At 38.1% G+C, this 23,039-nt stretch overlaps 1 protein-coding gene across 7 annotated transcripts in view; it reads left to right on the top strand.

The window, feature by feature from the left end:
- The window catches only part of OPCML (opioid binding protein/cell adhesion molecule like), a 1,153,658-nt gene that overhangs the window by 1,013,731 nt on the left and 116,888 nt on the right, over nucleotides 1-23,039 (top strand). For all 7 annotated transcript variants that reach the window (XM_003923495.4, XM_074400890.1, XM_010334345.3 and 4 more), the window contains one exon: nucleotides 11,279-11,404. In XM_003923495.4, the coding sequence (XP_003923544.1) occupies nucleotides 11,279-11,404 (126 nt within the window). The remainder of the gene's footprint in view (nucleotides 1-11,278; nucleotides 11,405-23,039) is intronic.

The following is a 23,039-nucleotide window of genomic DNA, read 5'->3' as shown; positions in this document are numbered from 1 at the left end:
TCATGGAGCTTTGCACTACTTCATACCATAGCCAGAGTGAAATCACACATAGATTCTCATGATGACTCATCAGCCTGAGTGTTCTCCTCTATACACTAAGCTCTGTAATTTATATGAGAAAGGGACCTAGTCTATTTGCTATTCTACCTCCAGTGTAATGCCAAGCTTATAGTGGGAACTCAAAAAATGTTGTCAATGAATACGTTACATCATTATACATAGGTTGCCACAGGACACAGACATACATTCATCTGTAGAAAGCGAGGAACTGATGGAGACAGGGTATTCTATCTCAATATCGGTTTTCAAGAATGAGTAAGAGTTGAGCATATGGATGAGTGGAGAAGATAGCACATGGGCAGAAGGAACAGCACATGGAAAGGTGTGGAATCACGAATGAGCATGAGGTATTTGGAGCATTGCCAAATGGGCTGATGTGACTAGAGCAATGTGAGTTGTCTTGGAAAGAGAAGGGCAAACAGTGGGCAAGTACTGAGAAATGGGGAGTGAAGCAGACATGATGCAGCATTATTCAAGGAAATATCAATAAATGAAAAGAATATTGTCTGAGAACTCACATGTGTTGAGTTGCTGTCTCTCCTTGTAATAAAAGACCTCACAAGAGATGACTGGCCATGATTGATGTTTTTATAAAAGTTTTATGCAGATATAACTCACATACTATAAAATTAACCTTTTTTAAGAGAACAGTTCAGAGCCATTAGAGTATGCGTAGGTTGTACACTAGTCACCACTATCTAATTCTAAAATATCTTTATTATTCCAATAGGAAGCTCCACCCCCATCAATAGTTACTTCCCATTTATCTCTCTTCCTAGCTGCTGGCAACCACCAGTGCATTTTTTATCTTTATGGATTTTACTATTCTGGATAGTCTATGTGAATGGAATCATACAATATGGTCTTCTGTGTTTGGCTTCTTTCACTTAATATTTTCATGGCTCATCCACACTGGATCATGTATGAGTACAGTGTCTCTTTTTATGGTTATATAATATTCCATTGTACAGATATCACATCTTGTTTATCCATTCATCTCTTGATAGATATTTGGCTTGTTTTAAAATTGTGCCTATTAGATCCATGTTGCCTTAAACACTCATGCACAGGCTACTGTTTGGATATATGCCTTCATTTCTCTTAGGTATATGGTTAGAGTGGAACTGCTGAATCATTACAGCTTATGTTTAACCTTTTGAAGAACTTCCAGACTGTCCTCCAAGGTGGCTATGCTGTTTACATTCCCACCAACAGTGTATTAGTCTACTAATTCTCCATATTCTTGCCAAAGCTTGTTGTTGTTCCTCTTTTTGATTAAAGTAATCATAGTGGGTGTGAAGTGCTATCTCACTATGATTTTGATTTGCATTTTTCTGGTAACTGATGGTGCTAAACATCTTGTCGTGTGCATATTGGCCACTAATATATCTTCTTTGGATAATTATTTATGCAACTCCTTTATTCATTTTTAATTGGCTTATTTGACATTTTATTCCTTTTACATGTTTTGATAGTAGTCACTTATTAGATATGTGATTTTCAAATACTTTCTCTTATTTTGCGAGTTTCCTTTTCACTTGCCTGATAGTGTCTTTTTGAAGCACAAACATTTTTAATTTGAATGAAGTCCAGTTTATGTTTTCTGCTGTTGCTTGTGCTTTTTATGGTATATCTAAGGATTCATCACCCAATCAAAGGCTGCTGAGAGGCAGAAGCAAAGCGGACCTGGGACCAGATGCAGAGGTGGCTGCTACTGCTCCCCACCTCTGCTTTCTCACATCCTTAGCAATGGAATAAGTAATGAAAACACAAAAAACTACAGTTTTTTTGTGCGTTTTCTTCTAAGTTTTAGTCTTAACATTTAAGTTTTTATCTATTAATGTTTTGAATTTTGTATGTGATATGAATTAGGGATCCAACTTCATTCTCCTGCAAGGGGATATCTACTTGTCTCAGTACTATTTGTTGAAAACACTATTCTTTCCTCATTGAATTGACTTGGCACCTTGTTGGAAATCAACTGACCGTAAAATGTGGATATATTTTTGGGTTCTCAATTCTACTCTATTAATGCATATGACTATCCTTATGTTGATTTTTAATAGTGCATACTTTTTAAGAATGTGTTGTAAATTAAAGTAAGCAATATATATACAGCACTTAATGCTAGGCTTCAAGAAATAAACTATAGGCAAGGACTTCATGACTCAAACACCAAAAGCATTGGCAACAAAAGCCAAAATAGACAAATGGGACCTAATTAAACTCCAGAGCTTCTGCACAGCAAAAGAAACAATCATTAGAGTGAACCAGCAACCAACAGAATGGGAAAAACTTTTGCAATCTACCCATCTGACAAAGGGTTAATATCCAGAATCTACAAAGAATGAAAAACAGATTTACAAGAAAAAAATAAACAAGCCCATTCAAAAGTAGGGGAAGGATATGAACAGACACTTTACAAAAGAAGACCTATATGAGGCCAACAAACATATAAAAACATGCTCATCATCACTGGTCATTAGAGAAATGCAAATCAAAACTACATTGAGATACCATCTCATGCCAGTTAGAAGGGTGATCATTAAAAATATCTGGAGACATGCTGGAGAGAATGTGGAGAAATAGGAACACTTTTACACTGTTGGTGGGAGTGTGCATTAGTTCAACCATTGTGGAAGACAGTGTGACTATTCCTCAAGGACCTAGAAATAGAAATTCCATTTGACCCAGCAATCCCATTACTGGGTATATATCCAAAGAATTATAAATCATTCTATTATAAGGACACATGCACACAAATGTTCATTGCAGCACTGTTTACAATAGCAAAGACTTGGAACCAACCCAAATGTCCATCAATGATAGATTGGACAGGGAAAATGTGGCACATATACACCATGGAATATTATGCAACCATAAAAAATGATGAGTTTGTGTCCTTTGTAGGGACATGGATGAACCTGGAAACCATCATTCTCAGCAAACTGACACAAGAACAGAAAATCAAACACCGCATGTTCCCACTAATAGGCAGGTGTTAAACAATGAGAACACATGGACACAGAGAGCAGATCATCACACACTAGGGTCTGTCAGAGTAAACTAGGGGAGGGACAGCGGGAGTGGGGAGTTGGGGAGGGATAACATGGGGAGAAATGCCAGATGTAGGTGATGGAGAGGAAGGCAGCAAACCACACTGCCATGTATGTACCTATGCAACGATCTTGCATGTTCTTCACATATAACCCAAAACCTAAAACCCAATAAAATATATATTTAGAAAAAAAAGAAATAAACTATTTTGTTGTTGCTGCTGGTGGTGTTATTACCCTGTACCCAGGAGGAGCTCACTGATAGACCTAACTTGCTGATGAAATATCATCAGCTCCCATGGTTTTAGACCAGAAGAGACCTGGGGATTTGCAAACAAATGTCTCCATTCAAAAGCTAACCAAAACAGACGAACAACAATTCACACGCACAAACACACAAGCACACAAGTGCACATATAACTCTAGCCAGATACATTTCATGATTAGCAAAAGGTCACAAAGCTACAGAGGAAAAATGGTCAGAATCTGCTTCTCTTTACACTTCATGTAGTGCTTTTGGCAAAATATTATACTATTTGAGTGTACAGAATATCACACAACACAGCCTAGATAAATGCCGTAATTCCCAATTTGCCTCCGGTTTAAGAAATAAACATTCTTATTAAAATGCAAAAAGGTAGCCCCGTAAGGATGAAATGTTGGATCCTTAAGTCTTTTCTGTGTTATTTTTTATAAATTATCTTTGAGTGTTTAAAACTGTAATGAAAACTATTTCACATTTATAATATCTTTCACATGGTCTCTTAATATTTTGTTACTTCCTGAGAATAATAACAACAATAAACTAAAAACCATAGTAAAGGTATTTAAGACATTTTGAAATAATTATCACTAATCTAATCTTTATATCTCTGTGATACAAATATTTTTATGCCCATTTCACAGTAGAGGAAGCTGAAACTTCATGGCTTATATAACTATGTCAAAAATCACATAGAAAATAGTTGGAAAAAACAGTGTTCAAACCTTAGCCCCTATGACTCCAAATCCCAAGATTACTCTCTTTCTAATTCTGACATACAGTCTTAAATAAAACAATTAAGAGTAGACAACTAAATACTGTGGCTGGAAAGAGACAGGGCAGAGTTGTGATGGAGGGAAAAGCTGCTCTTGGAGTTACCTTGTGGAGCCATCTCTAATGGGGAGCGGGCCCTGGAGGGACGGGATGCTGAGGGGTGGAACAGAATTTGGGTAACTGGGAGGGGACCAGACAGAGAAGATACCCCTTGCAGGGGTGTAGTGAGAACTCCTCATCTTGACTATACACCAAATTTACCTTGAGGCCTTTCTGACACTATTACTCCCTGTTCGAATTCAGATCTAATAATCTGCAATGAAAAAAATTCCCAGAGAGTTCTTGACAATGTGGGAACTCTTAGGGAGAGAGAAAGGAGGTCACTAAAATTTTGGAGAGAATGAGGAAGCAGCATTCAATAAGCACCTACTTTTGGCCAGGATTGAGCTCAGAGTTTTACCCGTACCTTCACCCAACCCATGAGCAGGCATCAGGAGTTCTCCTCCTAGGGGACGAGACCAGTGAGATCCAGAACTCACCTGCACACAGGCATCCAGCTGAAGCGAGGCCAAGACTGGAGTCTGGAGCTGTGTGACCCCAAGGCCAGCACTGTCCTGCTGCCCTGAATGCCCTCTCAATGGGTCTGGTCCTGAGGGTTAAGACCGTGTCCTAGCATCCTGCCTTATGGACACACTTCAGTTTCTCTATCTTGTCCCATCTACGTCAGAGCTGTTGTCAAGATCAAATTAGATAACAAAGCCTAAAACACCCCCGTCACATATGAGATATCATTACTTATTCCATTGCTAAGGATGTGGGCAAAACTGAGGTGGGGCGCAGCAGCGATCACCTCTGCATCTGGTCCCAGGCCCACTTTGCTTCCGCCTCTCGGCTGAGATGAGGTCTGGGTCCCGGCTGAGCAGAGCATGGTGCTGTGGTCCTGTACCCTGTTCCTTCTGGAAACAGACATCCTCTAAGAGAAAACATTTTAAAAGCCAAGCAGTTTCTTCATACACATGTGAGATTTGCCCTATGTATTGGCTTAGGCCCAGTAGCTCAGTTTAAGAGGAGAAAACTGATGATTAGTTATTGAATATGTACTTTTTACTCTGGTAGCTAGAGTGTTTATGCATATATATACTCTACATATGCTCTATGTATATATGAAATGTATAATAATATACTATGTTATTAAATATAATATATATTATGCTATATTATATATAATATACATATAATCTAGGTATATGTGTGTAATATATATATATATATATATACATATATATATGCACACACGCACACACACACACGCATATGTATCTCCAAGGTAAGCTTTATTTATTTATAAGTCCTAACTTAAAGTTGGAAACTAAGATCTAGAAAATGAGCAATTAGACACAGATTAAGTCATTTCTCTGATTCTAAATGGTATGAACAATATCAATAATGAGTATATACAAAGGATAATAAGAGCTAACATTGATACGGTACTTACTTATTTCCAGGCACTGTGCTCCTGTTTTGAATACATTCATATTTAGTTCTTACAACAACCTGAAGAGACAAGTTCTTCATTCTCACTGTGCAGATTAGGAGCCACGGGCTTACAGTGGGTAAATAAAGCTGTCCAATGCCAAGCAGATCTATAGGACTTCAGAACCAGGGGCATGTTCCCTGGCCTCTCACTGCCATTTCCACAGGCAGTGAAATAGTGTCAGAAAGTCCTCAATATGTACAGAAAGTCCTGTAATATGTGCAGAATTACACATTTCAGTCCCAACTAACTGTACAGAAAGATGTGTTTCATCTTTGGGAAAGCCTTTTCCAGCCCAAATCTTCTCTCTCACACGTACACAATTATTTGAATAAAGCAGTATATATCGTAGGCATTTATTTATTTATTTAACATATTTTTTATTAAGCATCTGTTAAATATTATGTGGCAAGCATAGTTTTAATTACTGGGAGTGTAGTGGTTTAGAAAGTCAATAGTTTAGTGGGCCAGAGATGTTAAACAAGTAATCATATAAATGGATATAAAAACACAAAGCTATGTATGTATTGTACAAGGAAATGTAAAGTTTGAGAAAAGATTATAACAAGGAGCCTGATTTAGATACTGGGGGCAGGAGTTGATGTCATTAGCAAAGATTTCCCAAAGAAGAAACATTAAAACTGAGCCCAGGAAAAAAAAAAAAAAAAAAAAAAAAAAAAAAAAAAAAAAAAAAAAAAAAAAAAAAAAAAACTGACACAATTTTTTTGGCTGAATAGGATGAAGAATAGGATGGTGAGGATTCCAGGGAGAGGATAGAGCAAATGTCAATCTCTAGGCTGGGAAACACTTGACACCCTATAAGCTACTGAATTTAAAAACCCATGCACTCATACATTGTGTTTACAGGGATAAAAAGATGTTACAACATGTCAGTCACTGTGTGTATACCAGGAATACGGGGTTACCTATCACAGATGCTGTCCATGAGATAGCTCAGTTGCAAAGATAAATGGTATGATAAAGGCATAAACAAGAATGTCACGGGAAGAGAAAGAGCAACTTAGGAACAACAAAAACGCTCTGAATGTGAGTTGAGAACTGGAGAGTGGGCGGGTCAGATGGCATAGGAGTGGGAATGGGTTTTCCAAGCAGAGGGAATTGTGTGTATTAAGGTGCCAAGTTGAGAGGGTGATGGAGCTCTGGAGAGAAGCTTTAGAGAAGGGCTTAGAAGTTATATTTTGGACAGACTGCAAGACAAATGGTTTTGTAAATCCTGCTAAGAAGTTTTAGATCTTCCATCTTTAGCAAGGGACACATGCTGGAGGTTTTAGGCAGAAGCAAGATATTTAAAAGTCATATTTCTATCTCTGTGTATCTGAAATCTATCTGTTTGTCTGCCTGGATGTTTATCTATCTATCTATCTATCTATCTATCTATCTATCTATCTATCTATCTATCTGTCTGTCTGTCTATCATCTATCATCTATCTATCTCTTTCTAAGTACCTACTTACCTCACATCTGTCAATATCTTATCTATTCCTCTGTATTTCTATCTATATCAATCTCTCTTCTGAATAGCTGTTACTCATCTGTCATCCCTCTAAAATGACCACATTTTGAAGTTACTGTAGTTGTGCATTGAATCCTCTGCACAACCTGTGCAAATACCCGGTTGTAAAACACCACCACCAGTGAAAAGATAAGCAGATACCTGCAGCACCAGCAGGGGAGGCTCAAGAGTGTCTGCACAGATAACACTCTGTTATTTATTATCCTTTAGTTACACTCTGTGGTTCTTATCATTTTCTTTGAGTAATTTAGGATTTTCAGGTAAGATTATTATTCATTTCTTTATGTGTATATTTACAAACAGTAAATATACAATATCTGTAGATTCATTTGCTACAGATACTTGTCTAAAAATTAAACAAACATCTCCTGCCGGAATACAAAAACAAAAAAACAAAAAAACAAAAAAAAAACATTTAAAGCTATCTCCAAGTGTTTTCTTTCTTCACAAAGTCATTATGGAAACAAGGGTAGAGTCGCAGTGATATTGCCAAATTCAATTCAGATTTAATTTACATTAAAAGTATTGAATGCCTTCCTTGGCAAGCAGCATGCATGGCCCTGGGGAGACAAGGACGGTGAGGATGGGCTCCTCCCTTTGTGGGCTGCAGTGTGCAGTGGGGGCTGACTTGAATGGGATGGTTTTGTTCCATCACAGCCAGTGCTGTGAGCGAAGAGGCTCTGGGAAGACATTTGAAGCAGAACGCACAAACACGCGAAGACTTGTGGATGGAAATACCGTGTTTGGGGAAATTATCAACAATAAACAAAAAGAAACCATCATACGGTGAGAGGAGCTCTCACTCACTAACCCTGTAATTTTGATCAATGTATCTCCCCATGCCTCAGTTTCTTCAATATTAATAGTGTGACTATTTATTCTATTTATCTCGCCATTTTAAGATGTAAGGAGCTTGTTTATCTCAGTAAGTGATTTGAGAACAATGAAGTTACATATTAATGTTAGTTTCTAAGGATTTCGTGATTGAGAAAAGAAAGATCTTCCTTTTCTGCCAATTCATGCTCTGCACTTCCTTTTCTGTTAGCAGTCCACATCCTGAAACTGTACGTATCTTTTCTCCTTGGAGAAAATGACAGAGAACCTGATGGAGCTGCAGAGGATGGCGAACACCACTGTCTGGGCTTAGTGGGAACGTTTCCATTAGCCTTTGCGATCCCACTTCAGGAAGCCCTTCGCTAATGAGGAACATTGACTGAGCACCTGAACAATGAGGATGCCAGGCTAAGCATCTGTGGAATTTTACATATTTCTTAATTCAGCCTCCTTCACACTATCAGATGAGATAGGATGTCTGTGGAAAGAATAGCTCTGAGCTCGTGGCCGTGCTGAGTTCTATCCTGAGGCATCATAGCTGCCTCCGCTCACTGACTGTGCTTTCCCCAGCTGTGTGTAACTTACTATCGGGGAGCCCCTAGGGTCTGAAAAAAAAAATTAAAACAAAAAATTTCAGATGGCCTAACACTTGCAGTTGAAGCAGACATTATTTTGAGAATATTCTGGAAGTTGCACTTGAGTTGTTGCTTCACAGAAGTGAAAAATGTATTGACATTTCTAAGCCCAGAACTATTTTTTAACAAGCTAGAAAATATAGGAAAAAACAGGTAGAACAGTTTTCTCAAGAGAATGCAGTATAGCGGGAATGTACACTATTTTTTCCCAGCATGTATTTGGGTAAAATATGTGCACTGAAATTTCAGGCCAAATCCTAACGCAGAAATAATCCAAAATATGGCAGATTTATAAGCCAGGCAATTTTTATTTATTTGCTAATGTAGATTCCCTTAAGAGCTCAAATGTTCTACTTGTTACTCACGGCTTCTCCTTGGAAAGACTTAACCTGTAAAGGTCTCAGCATCATAAAACTCCAAGCTGCTAAGTCATCTCAATTGAGCATTTGCCATAATTCTCTTTTGCCATCAACTCAGGTTGGTTTGGAATCTACTTGCGCTGTACCTGTTTGATAATTAATAATTTACAATTAAATTGGCAGTACAAATAAATCAGCATGACTGCAGGCTTGGAGCCTCCTCTCTCTGTGTTATCCTTCCTTTTATTTGAGTATCTGAAAGAAAAGTGAAAAGAAAGGTTTGAGTATCTAAAATATTCCATTCAAAGCTTTACCTCCCTTCATTTTGGGATTTCTTTTCAATCTGTTTTGGATCTTTCTTTCAAAGAGAAATTTAGCATGTGCAATTGTCAGCCTCTGTGCCTTACACTGAGGAGTAGAGATGTGTGTGATTCCACACTTGCCCTACAGCTTGTCATTCTCTAGGTGCAGAGACAGGTGAAGCAAGACAGCATGTTCAATGCCCTGCCTGAGATAGGTCTAAACAAAACGCAGCAGAAGAGACAGCTGTGTCTGCTTTCAGGATGTGGGGAGACATTAGGGCAAATGGCAGAGGATAGAGGATGTCGGGGTTCTCCTTGAAAGATAGTCATATCTGTGAAGGTTGGTGATCAAGAAGAGACAATAAAGGAAAAGAAAAGTTATGGGAGTGCGGATGCTTTTAAAACATTCAGCAGAGGACGAGGGGCCAATGTGGGCCGTGTGCTGTGTTAGGGGAGATGAGGCCTGAGATGAGGTTTGTCAGCAGGTTTGGGTGCTTAACTGCAGAGAGCTTATGTTATGCAGAAGAGTTTGTTTGTTAAACATGAGAGGCCATTACGGGGCAAAGGAGTAAGGAGGAGAGCAGTTTGATTCCATGATCACTTGGAAAGATTGCCCAGGCTTCATGTAGGGGCTAGATTGGAGGGACCTCCAAATGGAAAGAGACTAGGTGGAAGGTTCTAGGTGGGAGGCTATTTGCAGTTGTCTCTGTGAAAACTGGCAAGAAACTCAACCACAACAGTGGTGATGAGACATCAGAGTTGAGAAGGAATCTAGACGTTTTCCAGTACTGCGCTTTGAGTTGAAGAGCATCGAGGCCTGGAGGTGAGAAAATAAGACCAGGAGTCATTTTGGGCTTCGTAGTGCTGCAGGTACATAAGTATGGTCCTGGCCCGTGAGAAGAAAACTGTTGTTTGTGAAAGATGTTTTTTCTGTCGTCATTATGATCGGTGTCATCATCATCTTAGGAGCTAACATTGATTGAGTGCTTCCTTTAAATCAGTCACTCTGCTAAGCCATTATTTCACCTCAACCTCACAACACACTGAGTTTAGCTACTGCTATCATCCACATTTCACAAACGAGAAAACTAGAGGTCAAAGGGACAAAGGCAGGTCACCTTGCCAACAGTCATGAGGCAGGTGAAGCATTCAGCTAAGACTGAAACCTTGGTCTATCTGAACCCAGAGGTCTGCTCCTAACCACTAGGATATAACGCCATTTATGAAATACAATTTAGAATACAATCTTATTGTTACAGCTGCAGTAAGGACACCCATGCATTACTGGTTGAATCCAGGATTTTCTAACTCTAACAAGAGAGTCAGAAAATTTCACTGAGTTCTGAAGGAATGTGTTTTAAGGGATGTTTAGGGATTTTCAGGTTAAAATAAGTGAGAAATAAAATAATTCCAGGATGGAACAACCTGTTCAAGGCCAAAGAGTTTAAAAGGGTCTGAAATGCTCAGAAAACCGTAACTAACTCAGCGTTATCAGCATATTGAGTGCAATATTGGGGAAAGCTTGAGACTGGAGACAAAGGTCCCTAATGGTTATCAGCTTACGCCACTGATTCCACTGAAGACAATAAACAAGGATAAACAGGAGCTCTTGGAAGGCTTTGTGAATATTTTTGATTTTGCCTTTCAACCCACAGACAGTCACACCCCCTCTCAGTTCCTCTGCTTCACACTGGTGTTTCCACAGTTGTGTCCTGCTACTGCTGAGGTATAATACAGAGCTCCTTTTACCATTAGTGAACTGCAAATGTTCATGACCATATTCTTGGCAAATCAAGCAACTTGAAATGTATTGTCGAGAACAATATTTATTATAAAAACATGCTGTACAAAACTTTGTAGGATAACGCCTCCTTTTAAGTGTAAAGAGTTATTCTCAGGTGTATCTTCTATCCTCTTTTTCCTGACAGTTCCTCCTCAGATCATGAATATCTCCTCTGACATCACCGTGAATGAGGGAAGCAGCGTGACTCTGCTGTGTCTTGCTATTGGCAGACCGGAGCCAACTGTGACATGGAGACACCTGTCAGTAAAGGGTAAGGTGTTGCCCTGGAGGACTTTTTCTGAGCTCGTATGTTAAAGTCTTGGCTCTTATGTGCAGTAGAGCTTCAGGAATCAGAAAACATGACTGTATTTGTAATCCAGTAATATAAAATCAAACAGGCAATCTGCATCAATTTTTGCTGCCTATTTCACTTCTAAAGAAGGATTCATAGAGGAAATTTGCTCAATTATGGTCTCAGCCATTTTTACGGCCTTAGAAGGGTTTTGTTTTCCAAACTGTGAAGAACAAGAGTCATAAGAATAAGTTCCAATGTAGATGTTAATTTCTGAAAGTACAGATGAGTCCGTTGGTGGTTTGTTCTTTTTGGAAGCAGAGTGCAAGGGCGTTACTGTTGCCATGAAGAACTTCGGCATTGTTGTGCATCCAGGAGAAAAAGGGTCTCCTTGCTTCAGCACATTTATCCAGAGCCACACATGTCTGACCTGTCCACAAATAGTTCACCTTCAGTGGAAGAAGGATGATGGAAATGGTTAAGTGCATTTGGGCATGCTGGTGCTGAGCATTCAATAATTGGTATGAAAACATCAGTTAAAACCATTTCCAACTTAATAGCAAGGGAACCAGCAGGACAGTGGTTCTTGTCCTTTTGGAAATAAAATTTGCTCCAAGTCAAGCTTGAAGAGATGGGCACACAGCCACTTGATGTATTTACACTGTTACTAAAAGCTGTGATTAATTCTAGGAATCATACAAGAAACAAGAGCTTCCTCAGGTGTTAAATATCCAAACATGAAACCAAGTAAATAAGAAAAATGTGTAGAGTATGCCTATGTAACATACAAAAAATAATATTGATCTACAAGAAAGTGTAAGAGTAAATTTTAGTAATATTGAGAAAGACAACGTTTTGCCAAGATAAAAAAACAATACCCCAAACCGTGATCTAAATAACTGAAATTTATTTCTTCGCACCTCTGGAGGCAAGAAGTCTGAGATCAAGGTGTCGGCAGGGTTGGTTCCTTTCAAGTGCTTGAGGGATTCCCTGTGTATCTGACATGATCAAGTGAAAAAAAAAAAAGAGCTTGAGGGAGAAGTCATTCTACGTCTTTCCCCTAGATGGTGATGGTTTGCTGGCATTGCTTGACTTATAGTTACATCACCCTGATATCTGCCTTCATCTTCCTATGGCCTTCTTCCTAGATGTGTCTGTGTCCAAATTTTTCCTTTTAATAAGGATATAAGCCATATTATATTATGTTTCACACCAGTGACTTTATTTTAACTTTGACTACCTCTGTAAAGAACCTATTTCTAAAAAGATCATGTTCTGAGGAATTGGGGATTAGGAATTCAAGGTGTCATTTTTATAGAGTTGTAACTTAACTCATCATATGTTTCATCAACATTAAAAACATTCAGTCAAGCCACAGACTGGATAAGAATATTTCTTGTACATAGATTTGACAAATAATTTACATCCAGTTTATATGAAGAATTCTTCCAACACAATTCTAACACCCCACCTCAAAATGAACAAAAAATTTGAATAGACAATTCCAAAAGAAGACATAATATATGAATGGCAAATGAGCACCAAAAATATGACTAACATCTTAATTATATAAATAAAAATTAAGTCAAAATGAGATACCATTATATAATCCTTTGAAAGACTAAAAGTAAAAGACTGATAATAGCAAGTGTGGGTGAAAATGTGGATAAACTGAAGCTTTATATATTAACTCTGCAACTGTAAAGTCATATAAGCACTATGGGAAACAATTTCACGTTTTGTTATAAAGTTAAATACACACTTAGCCTACGACCCTGCAGTTCTACTCCTCATATGCTCACAAATGTATGTATACAAATGTTTTTAGCAGCTTCATTTATAATAGCTGTAAACTATGAATAACCGAAATAACCATTGTCAGACAAATAGATAAATTGTGGAATATTCTAACCACAGATTGCTACTCAGCAATTAAGAGGAACAGACCATTGATGCACATAACCAAATGGATGAATCTCAAAAATGACAGGTTGAGGAAAATAAGCTAAAAGCTAAAAAATACATACTGTATGAATTTGTTTACATGAAATCCTGTAATAGGCAAACTAATCTAGAATGGCAGAAGTCAAGTCAGTGGTTACCTAGGGTAGGGATTTGGGGAGAAGTGACTGCAAAGGGCCACAAGAAATTTTGAGGGATGTTGGAAAAGTTCTGTATCTTGAGTGGAATGAAGGTTATTTTGGCGTCAAAATTAGTCAATTAGTCGAAACTGTTTAAATTGTAATAATAAGTGTATTTCATTATAGGTAATTAGAGTTCAATTAAATTTGAAATAAAAGTATACAGAAATGTAGACAATAATGACATGAATTTTTTTCTAATTTGGAACGTTAATTACATCATTGCACTTAGCAAATAATAGACTGAATCTTTCACTAGGAGCATCATTCAAGCTTTTGCTGCTTTTCTCTTTGTGAACTGAGAACACATATTTTTTGCTACTGTCTTGTTATAAGGAAGATAATGCTAATAAATTGGCCTAATATTCTTTGTATAAAGACCTGAGATATTAAAACCCATAATATCTCTATATCATAAAGTAAAATTAATGAGAATGTTAAAGTATATGTAAGGGATATTGCAAAACTCAAATTTAATATAAACAAAGCAATAATCTTCCCAAAGACATGGATTCCATGATAATTTTGCCTAAAGTTAGAGATAATTTTAAACTTGCATTATATACAAAACTATATCTAACCATCAGATCAACGTTTATGTATTTGGTAAAATCAACTGTCTTTATAAATGCTTGAAATCCCAGAATGTCTTTATTTGATCCTATACACACAGTTCTCAACATTTGAAAATCTTTTTAAATGCATTTTTACTTTGTGTAAATGTTCTGAAACAATTCTCTATAATGGTACATCGATAAGATTTCCCTTTTAAAATAAGGGAGATTCATTCATCTTCCCAATCTTTTACAGAATGTAGTAGTTGTAATTTAGCCTCACTGGAAAATCCTAAATTTAAATGATATCCCTCTTCTTTAAATCTCACAGACTGTGCTCTACTTTAAAGTGGTCTTTGTTTTCTCATAGCCTTGGCCTTAGCTTTGCTGTTTTTCATTTTCACTACTGTCTTTCCCCTTCCTTCTCTCAATGACATTTAAGCATTTGAACTCCAAAAATTGTTTTTCCCAGTTTGGAAATTCTGGAAGACAAAGTATTTGTAAGTTTAAAATTTGCATCTGCAGGGTAGCTACTAATATTTATTTTTAGAAGGATGCTCCTTCTCACTTGCAATTAGGGAGTTGTTTTAAAAGTTTAGAAGTACATTCTATAAAACTTGACCATCAAATAGCATTTTTTAGAAAAATTTGTTGATTGATTCAGCATGGAAGAATAAGAAATAAAGGTTGTAATCACATTTTCTTTGAAATTCCAGTAGGATTATGGTGGAGGATTTAGCTAATGCATGCAATATTTGAAATATATGATTTAAATTTGGGGATCTATAAACAGGCATGGGTAAACCAGCCTTCATTTAAAAATATTTTAATGAGCAGATTATTATAGATTAAAAATTGTAATAACCACACTGATGGTTTAAAATGGCAATCTGAGTACATGCTGTTGAGCACTTACGATGATAGAAAAGAGGTAAAAATAAATGAATATATAAATCCATTATCACATTAGAGAAAAATAATGATAAGTTCTGATGGACCAAAAACTGTGAGGAGTCTGAAATATAAAAAGTAGACAGATATAATGAAGGAAAAAATACAGCTCAAAATACAGAAATGTGATCCCTACCTGAGATAATAATGATTGAAGAGTGAAGGTTTCAGGCAGTGTTGCGCTGGTAAGTGATTAAAATTGATTGGAGTGGGAGGAGGCAAGGGAGTGAGAGAGGAGCCCGGGTAGCCTTGGCCCATGTCAGTGGTGTAAATACTACCATCATTGATGCTTCTGGGGAGCCCCTTTGAAGTATCTTTGCTTTTCAGGTATACTTGTTCCACAAAAACAAACAAACCAGAGAGATATCCTTCTTATCAAAGTAGTGTAAAAGTTTTGAAGCATGCCCAAGTCTCCAAAGATGGACCTGAAGACCTCCCAGCTTTTCTGCTCTCCAGACTGAGTCTCGTCTCCTTTATGGTACTGACAGTGTGCCAGGATTCCCAGATCTGGGCATTTTAAGAGCACATCTGCCTCACTTTTGAGAAAAGCTGGAGGTTACCAGAGTTATGATTAAGTGTTGTGAACATTACAAAAATCACCATGCATACGTCCTTTTGGGGTTTTGCCATTGATGTGCAAACTGCTGAGCTTTTGACTGTATATTCACTCTTAATTGTTAGATATAAAAATCTATACTAATTTTTTCAATAGCAGCCAATTGCTTATTAAAAATATTTATATAGATCTGCTGGAGGGTATGGCATTTGAGTGACATCCCTCACACTATGGAAATCTGTACTTAGTATCGGATAGCCCAGGAAGTAGGATAGTGATGAAATCGCAGGCTACTGCCTCAAATAATTTTCTACGGGAAAAAGTCAGGTCCCAAAACAGGCAAGCAAAATGGATTGGAATACATTGTGAATCAGCTGGGCTTCCAGAATTCTTTTCTTTCCCATTCCTGAAGGGCAAGAGAAAGGAAGCTGGGCCAGTATAAACTGGCAGGCTCTTCTAAGCACATGAGTAATGTGAAAAAGCTGCAGGGATGGGAGTGGCAGAAGAAGATCCTAGAGACTGTTGTGTTTTAAGGAGGGTAGTCATCCGCTCTTGCAATGCTACAATAATCCACTGTGACGCCTCACATACTTGGCTCCACTTCCATGACATATTTGGAAAGGCCAGATGTTTGGGAAAAATAACAAAGTCTTTCTGTCTCCCCTCCACTGAGATTTTAAGATGACAGCCTTCATTCACCTGTGAGTTGCTCATGGAGTCTGCTCAGATACAGTAACATCCCAGGTAGCAAGTGCATGAGGTATTTCATAGAAGTGAATTTTCCAGGTAACTGAAGCTGACTCTTTAATGCGTTTACTCAAGTTATTTGTAATGAAAGCATTTAAAACATGAATTATGTTCTATTCTGTTTATTTGCGTCTAGTGAATGCCATTTAGCCTCATCTTTATACCGTAACATCAAGATTATACATATCAGTTGTTTATATCTTACCATTTGGGAACTGGGATAACTAGGAATATGACCCTTAAATACTGTCAATGCTGTTTAAATTTTTGTGTCTTTTAAAAATAGTTTCTGTATTTTTTTCTTTCTTCCTTTCAATCAGACTTGTCAGTTCTTCCTAAAGTCCGTGCGCCCGTATTTGAGTAGCCACATTCCTTCTGATGATCTGCTTCTCATTTCTCTTCAGCAAGAATTTGTAAATTTGATTAGTCCTAAATAAGAATGAGTGGTGGGAAAGAGCCTTCTCTGAGTAAAGGGCATTAGCTTTCATGAATGTGATCAGTGGCACTGATGACATCTGTCTGGGGGAAATGATGTTTGGCTCTGTTGGAGATATAAGAGGTGGCTAGGTGAGTAAACTCCACAGACGTAAAGAGCTAATACTAGCAAAATCACCACCCATGGTTGTCATCTGGTTGGACATTGGTGTCTTCAAGTCACTCTGGTAAATGTCCAGGTTAGAAAATGTACTGATCAGCAGGGCATGGTGGCTTGCACCTTTAATTGCAGCAGTTTGGGAGGCTGAGGTGGACGGATAACCTGAGGTCAGGAGTTCGAAACTAGCTTGGCCAACGTGGTGAAACCCCATCTCTACTAAAAACACAAAAAATTAGCTAGGTGTGGTGGTGCACACCTGTAGTCCCAGCTGCTCAGGAGGCTGAGACAGTAGAAACACTTGAACCCAGGAGGCAGAGGTTGCAGTAACCGAGATTGGGCCATTGCACTGCAGCCTGGGTGACAGAGTGAGACTCCATCTCAAAAAAAAAAAAAAAAAAGAAAAGAAAAGAAAAGAAAGAAAGAAAGAAAAGAAAATGTGCTGATCCCACATTTGTTTTTTCTGCGGCATTCATTTTTCACTGTAGAAATTCCTAAGGAGAAATCTTAGAAGAAATCACCAAGTTCTTTGCACCCGAAATAAAAGATACACTAACCCACCTTGTGTATAGGTATTGATCCCTGTTGGATGGTGTTGTTAGCTCATTCGCAGAACATGGACTTAAGAGTCTTATCAACCTAAGCATGAAATATGGGCTGAGTTGTTAACATACTGAGTGACTTTAGAAATGTTAATTTAGCTCACTGTTCCTCAATATCCTTTACTGCAAAATGGGACCAAATTTCTCTTATGATCTTAGGGATCATAAGGAAAATGAATGGAAAGCAGGTAATAGTGTTGAACACGAACTCAGCAGTTATTTTCAAACTGTAGTTGTGCCATATTTGCATTTGAATGCATTCTTTGAATCCATGCCATGTAACATACAGATAACTTGGGTACTAGTTATGATGGTATTGATGAGTACATACTGTATGCCAAGCCATGTTGTGTACATTTTGTGTGTTTTAACTCACTGAATGCACCAGCAGCCTTGGGAGAAAAGTGGTAAGTTTTACTATTTTATTATCTCTTGTCTTTGTCTCTTATTCCTTGACAGTCCTGCGGTCTTTGATGTAGTGATTCATCTATTTGGCCTGAGTGTAGATTGGAAAAGATACAGCTGCTTAATTTGTGATAGGCAACAAGCCAAATGTCCTTCACTGGGTATATGGTTAAACTGTGGTATAATCACACCATGAAATACTACAAAGCAATACAAAGGAATGAACTATTGTTATGTTTGACAACTTGGATAGACCTGAAAGGCATTGTGATGAATAAAAATAGTTGGTGTTAGAAGGTTGCATATTTTATGATTCACTTGTATACATTCTTGGGTTGTCAAAATTATAAATATGCACAATAGGCCAGCAGTTGCCAGTGGTGAGAGCAGCAAAAGGAAAGGAAAGCAGGAAGGAGTTCCTTGGGTTGATGGAGCTGAACTGTATGTTTACTGCTGTGGTAGTTACATGACTCTATAAGTGTGATTGAATGTTGCCAAACTATACACAAATACATAAAAATAAGTACATGCAAAAACTAGTAAAGTCCAAGTAAACTCCACAGTGCTATTATTCATAACTTTATTTATTTATTTTTTATTTTTATTTCTATTTTACTTAAAGTCTGGAATACATGTGCAGAATGTGTAGGTTTGTTACATAGGCAGATATGTGCCATGGTGGTATGCTGCACCTATTAATCCATCATCTAGACTTTAAGCCCACATGCATTAAGTATTTGTTCTAATGCTCTCTCTTCCTTTTTCCCCTACTCCCTGACAGGCCCTGGTATGTGTTGTTCTCCTCCCTGTGTCCAGGTGTTTTTATTATTTAACTGCCACTTATGAGTGAGAACATGTGTTGTTTGGTTTTCTGTTTCTGTGTTAGTTTGCTGAGAATGATGGCTTTCAGCTTCACCCATGTCCCTGCGGAGGACGTGATCTCATTCTTTTTTATGGCTGCATAGTATTCCATGGTGTATTAAAACACCAAAAGCAATTGCAACAAAAGCCAAAATTGACAAATGGGATCTAATTAAACTAAAGAGCTTCTGCACAGCAAAAGAAACTAGCATCAGAGTGAACCTGCAGAATGGGAGGAAATTTTTACAATCTACCCATCTGACAAAGATTGAATATTCAGAATCTACAAGGAACTTAAACAGGCTTACAAGAAAAAAGAAAAACCTACTAAAAAGTGGGCAAAAGTTATGAACAGACACTTCTCAAAATAAGACATTTATGTGGCCAATAAACACATGAAAAAAATCTCATCACCACAGATCATTAGATAAATGCAAATCAAAACCACAGTGAGACACCATCTCACACCATTCAGAATGGTAATTATTGAAAAGTCAGAAAACAATAGATGGCTGTGGAGAAATTGGAATGCTTTCACATTGTTGATGGGAGTGTGAATTAGTTCAACCATTGTGGAAGACAGTATGGCAATTCCTCAAGGATCTAGAACCAGAAATACCACTGGACCCAACAATCCCATACTGGGTAATGGTATTTGGTATATACCCAAAGGATTATAAATCATTCTACTGTAGAGACACATGCACACATATGTTTACTGCAGCACTATTTATAATAGCAAAGACTTAAAACCAACTCAAATGCCTGACAATTATAGAATGGATAAAGAAAATGTGACACATATAACTTTATAAATAAAACTTTATATATAATACTTTATATATAATATACGTATATACATATTTAGTTACATAAGATGCCACCATTAGGGGAGCTGGGTGATAGTACTTGGTACCTATCTCTACCTTTTTGCAACTTCTTGTGAATTGATAATTATTTCAAATGAAACATTTAAAAAATAGAAATACAAGGAAAATGAGTCTCTAGTATTCTGTTAACTTATTCCTACACATGCTTATATAAGAATTTGTTGTTTCTAAAATATTTTCACATGAATCATCTCAAGTGAGTTTATAGCAGCTCCCTAAAATAGGTCAGAGAAAGAATAGTTTGCCTATTTCACAGGCAGGGAAACAGATGGAAAGGTTAAGTAATGACGAATGAGTCACAGCTAACTAAAATGGTAGCTTTATGAAAATAACCTAGTTTCTGATTTTCAAGTCTGGAGCTCTTTAGATTATACAAAGATGGATTCCATAGCTTGAAGTTGGAACAGGTATAGTGTAAAATGGTATATGGAATCAAATTCAGCTTGTTATCTGGAGCGCCCAAGGCTGTGCTCCCCAGCTTTGAGCATCACCCATACTCTTGCCTTGCCTTTCCTCAGTCCACACCTACCTTCCTATGGCTAGGCACTTTCTAGCTTCCACCCAGTATTGTTCTAACAAAAGCACAGTTTCCAAATCAAAACCGCATTCATGCTGTTGTCTGCTGTAGGTCCCTGTTGTTCATCTGCTTCAATTAAAATAAACCTGCTGAGACCTACCAACCTCATTTCTCTTCTAAGCCATCCCAGGTAACAGTTCCAGCCACTAATAGGATTTGCCTATTAGTTGACCTGCTGCATCATCCAGTCTTGCTACTAGTTCTTTGTCTCTCTCCAAGGCAGCTAGGAGCCTTGTTTCTAATCTGAAGTCATGTTTAGAGCCTAATTAATCCCTAGAGTGTGAGAAAGAGGTGTCTGAGATGAGAAATCAAGGTTATACATATCTTGCTCAGTGGAACAGTTATGGGCAAACAAGCTGTTCCTCTCACATTTTTGCAAAGCAAATTTATGTTCACTAACTTTGGTTCTTGTTGTAAATGAGAAGTGTGTGAAGGTCTAGCAATGCGCTTTTTGCCATATGGGTACCCATATGTTTTCCCCCTTTGCTTGCGTACATTTTCGCTTTGGCATGCACATATGCCTGTATTTTTGCAACTTAACAATATTAAAACTAATCCCATTTATGCTCCTTTTGGGTGAGTTGATTGAGTCATAAGTTTCTGAGAATCTCTTTCTTGGGAGGCTGAAGTTCTTCTGTGCAAGCAGGAGGAGGGCGGAACAAGCTATCCTAGAAGAGGGATGTCTTCAGCAAGTATCACTGTGCAGCTGATGGCCCTGACCCACATTCCAGAGTGCTAACCTAACCCTGGAAGTCTCAGAAGTATAAATTCATAATGCCTTTGCAATGATCCCTGTCTTCCCTCCCCAAGGTGAAAAACCCTCACTAAGATATAAGTCATAATTACCTGGGGCTCTCTTTCTAAAGTCTGAGGTGAAATAATACATCTTGCAACAAACAATCATGATGTCTTGAGCTGTGAGCTGTGATTCTTGATGGGTGACCATGTCTACTTAATAATCCTCACACTGAATTGAGAAACTGTGCATGTCAGAAATGGGACAGCTGGAAATTAGGCTTGCATGGAAGTGATACTTAGCGTCTTCACTAGGCTTTTTAGAGAATAAATATGAGAATGGATTTTACTTGTATCATATGAAATGAAAAACCAACTAACTCAAATGTAAAATTGGAACTGGAAATGCTGCGTACCGTCTGTTGTAAAGCCTTGTCTATCTTTGTCTCTTATGCACGCATTCATTCACTCATTTGATGCACTAAGACTATTTGCTTTCCCTTTAGGAACAATGATATGTAAGGTAGACACAGTTCCTGCCGATATGGAGCCTATGGTATAATGGGGAGGGAGGTAGATAGCTATTTATCAGGTGATCAAGACCATGACATCTCAAAGTATGGTAGCTTCTGTGAGGATGGACAAAGGGGAGGTATGATTTAGCCTAGGGTAAGTTTTCCCTGAGATAGTGACATTGGGACTGACACCGGAAGATTAACAGAAGTGAGGAAGGAGGGGAGCTGGGGTGAGTGCATGTACTGAGGCTGGGCTCAGTAGAAGCCTTCCAGTCAGGGAACAGTACATTTAAGTGTCCTGAGGTGTGCTGGAGCTGGCTCTTCAAGAAAAAAGGAGCTGTCTTGAATGCATAGAAAGCAAGAGAGACAATGGCCTGATCTGGGACAGTCGCAGACCAGATCACTTACAGCCCTTTAAAGAGTTTGATGCTTTGCAGGGAAATGGATGAAACTGGAAGCCGTCATCCTCGGCAAACTAGCAGGGGAGCAGAAAACCAAACACTGCATGTTCTCACTTATAAGTGAGATGTTGAACGATGAGAACATTGTGGGTGTTGAACAATGAGAACACATCAAAACAGGGAGGGGAGCATCATACACTGGGGCGTGTTGGGGGTGGGGGCAATGGGAGAGGGAGTATCAGGACAAATAGCTAATGCACGTGGGGTTTAAAACCTTGGTGACAGGTTGATAGGTGCAGCAAATCACCATGGCACGTGTGTACCTATATAACAAACCCACACTTTCTGCACATGTATCCTGGAACTTAATGTAAAAAAAAAATTTAAAAAGAGTTTTGTCTTTATTCTGATAGCACTGGGGAATAGCAAAAGAGTTTCAAGTAAGAGAGCTTGGAAATAAGATGTTGATTGTCTGGATTTAACTAAGATTATCTCATTTCTGATCTAGTTATTCTCTATGCAAATCTGCAATTGACTAAACCTCTGTCTCTATTTCCCCACCTAGAAACCAGATACTAATTAGTAATAATCTGCTCCCCATATGGAGGAAGGGAGGATGGATTCTGATAGTATCTATTCTGAATACTTTCTAGATTATAATATAAGAATGGATATTAACATGTGTCATAGCAAATGAAAAGCCCAAGTAACTCAAAAGTAAAATTATAATTGGAAAGGCACCCAGTGCTGCCTGCTGTATGTTGTAAAGCCTTCTCTATGCAATTGCTATATCAAATTATGCTATTGACATCAGTCGGACACTGATAAAATTGAGACCGGTTTTACAAGTACTGTAGATCTAATTGGCCTCAGCAGTGGGTCCGCAGTGACTCTTACTGCTGAACAAAAAAAAGTGGGCTTCAATAGAAAATAATAAGCAGCCTGCTTCCACACTAACATACTGCAGCCACCTCTGGAGATAATGCACTTTAATTTAGACACTGAGCTCCTTCATCTGGCCAGATGTTGAAGGAACCTCTGAAAGGTTTGTTTCCTCCTTCCCTCCTGGATGAGCATCCTTGAGAGT

The sequence above is a fragment of the Saimiri boliviensis genome, chromosome 6, assembly GCF_048565385.1.
Source record: "Saimiri boliviensis isolate mSaiBol1 chromosome 6, mSaiBol1.pri, whole genome shotgun sequence".
Taxonomy (NCBI): Eukaryota; Metazoa; Chordata; class Mammalia; order Primates; family Cebidae; genus Saimiri; species Saimiri boliviensis.
This window is presented reverse-complemented; position numbering and strand designations above follow the sequence as displayed.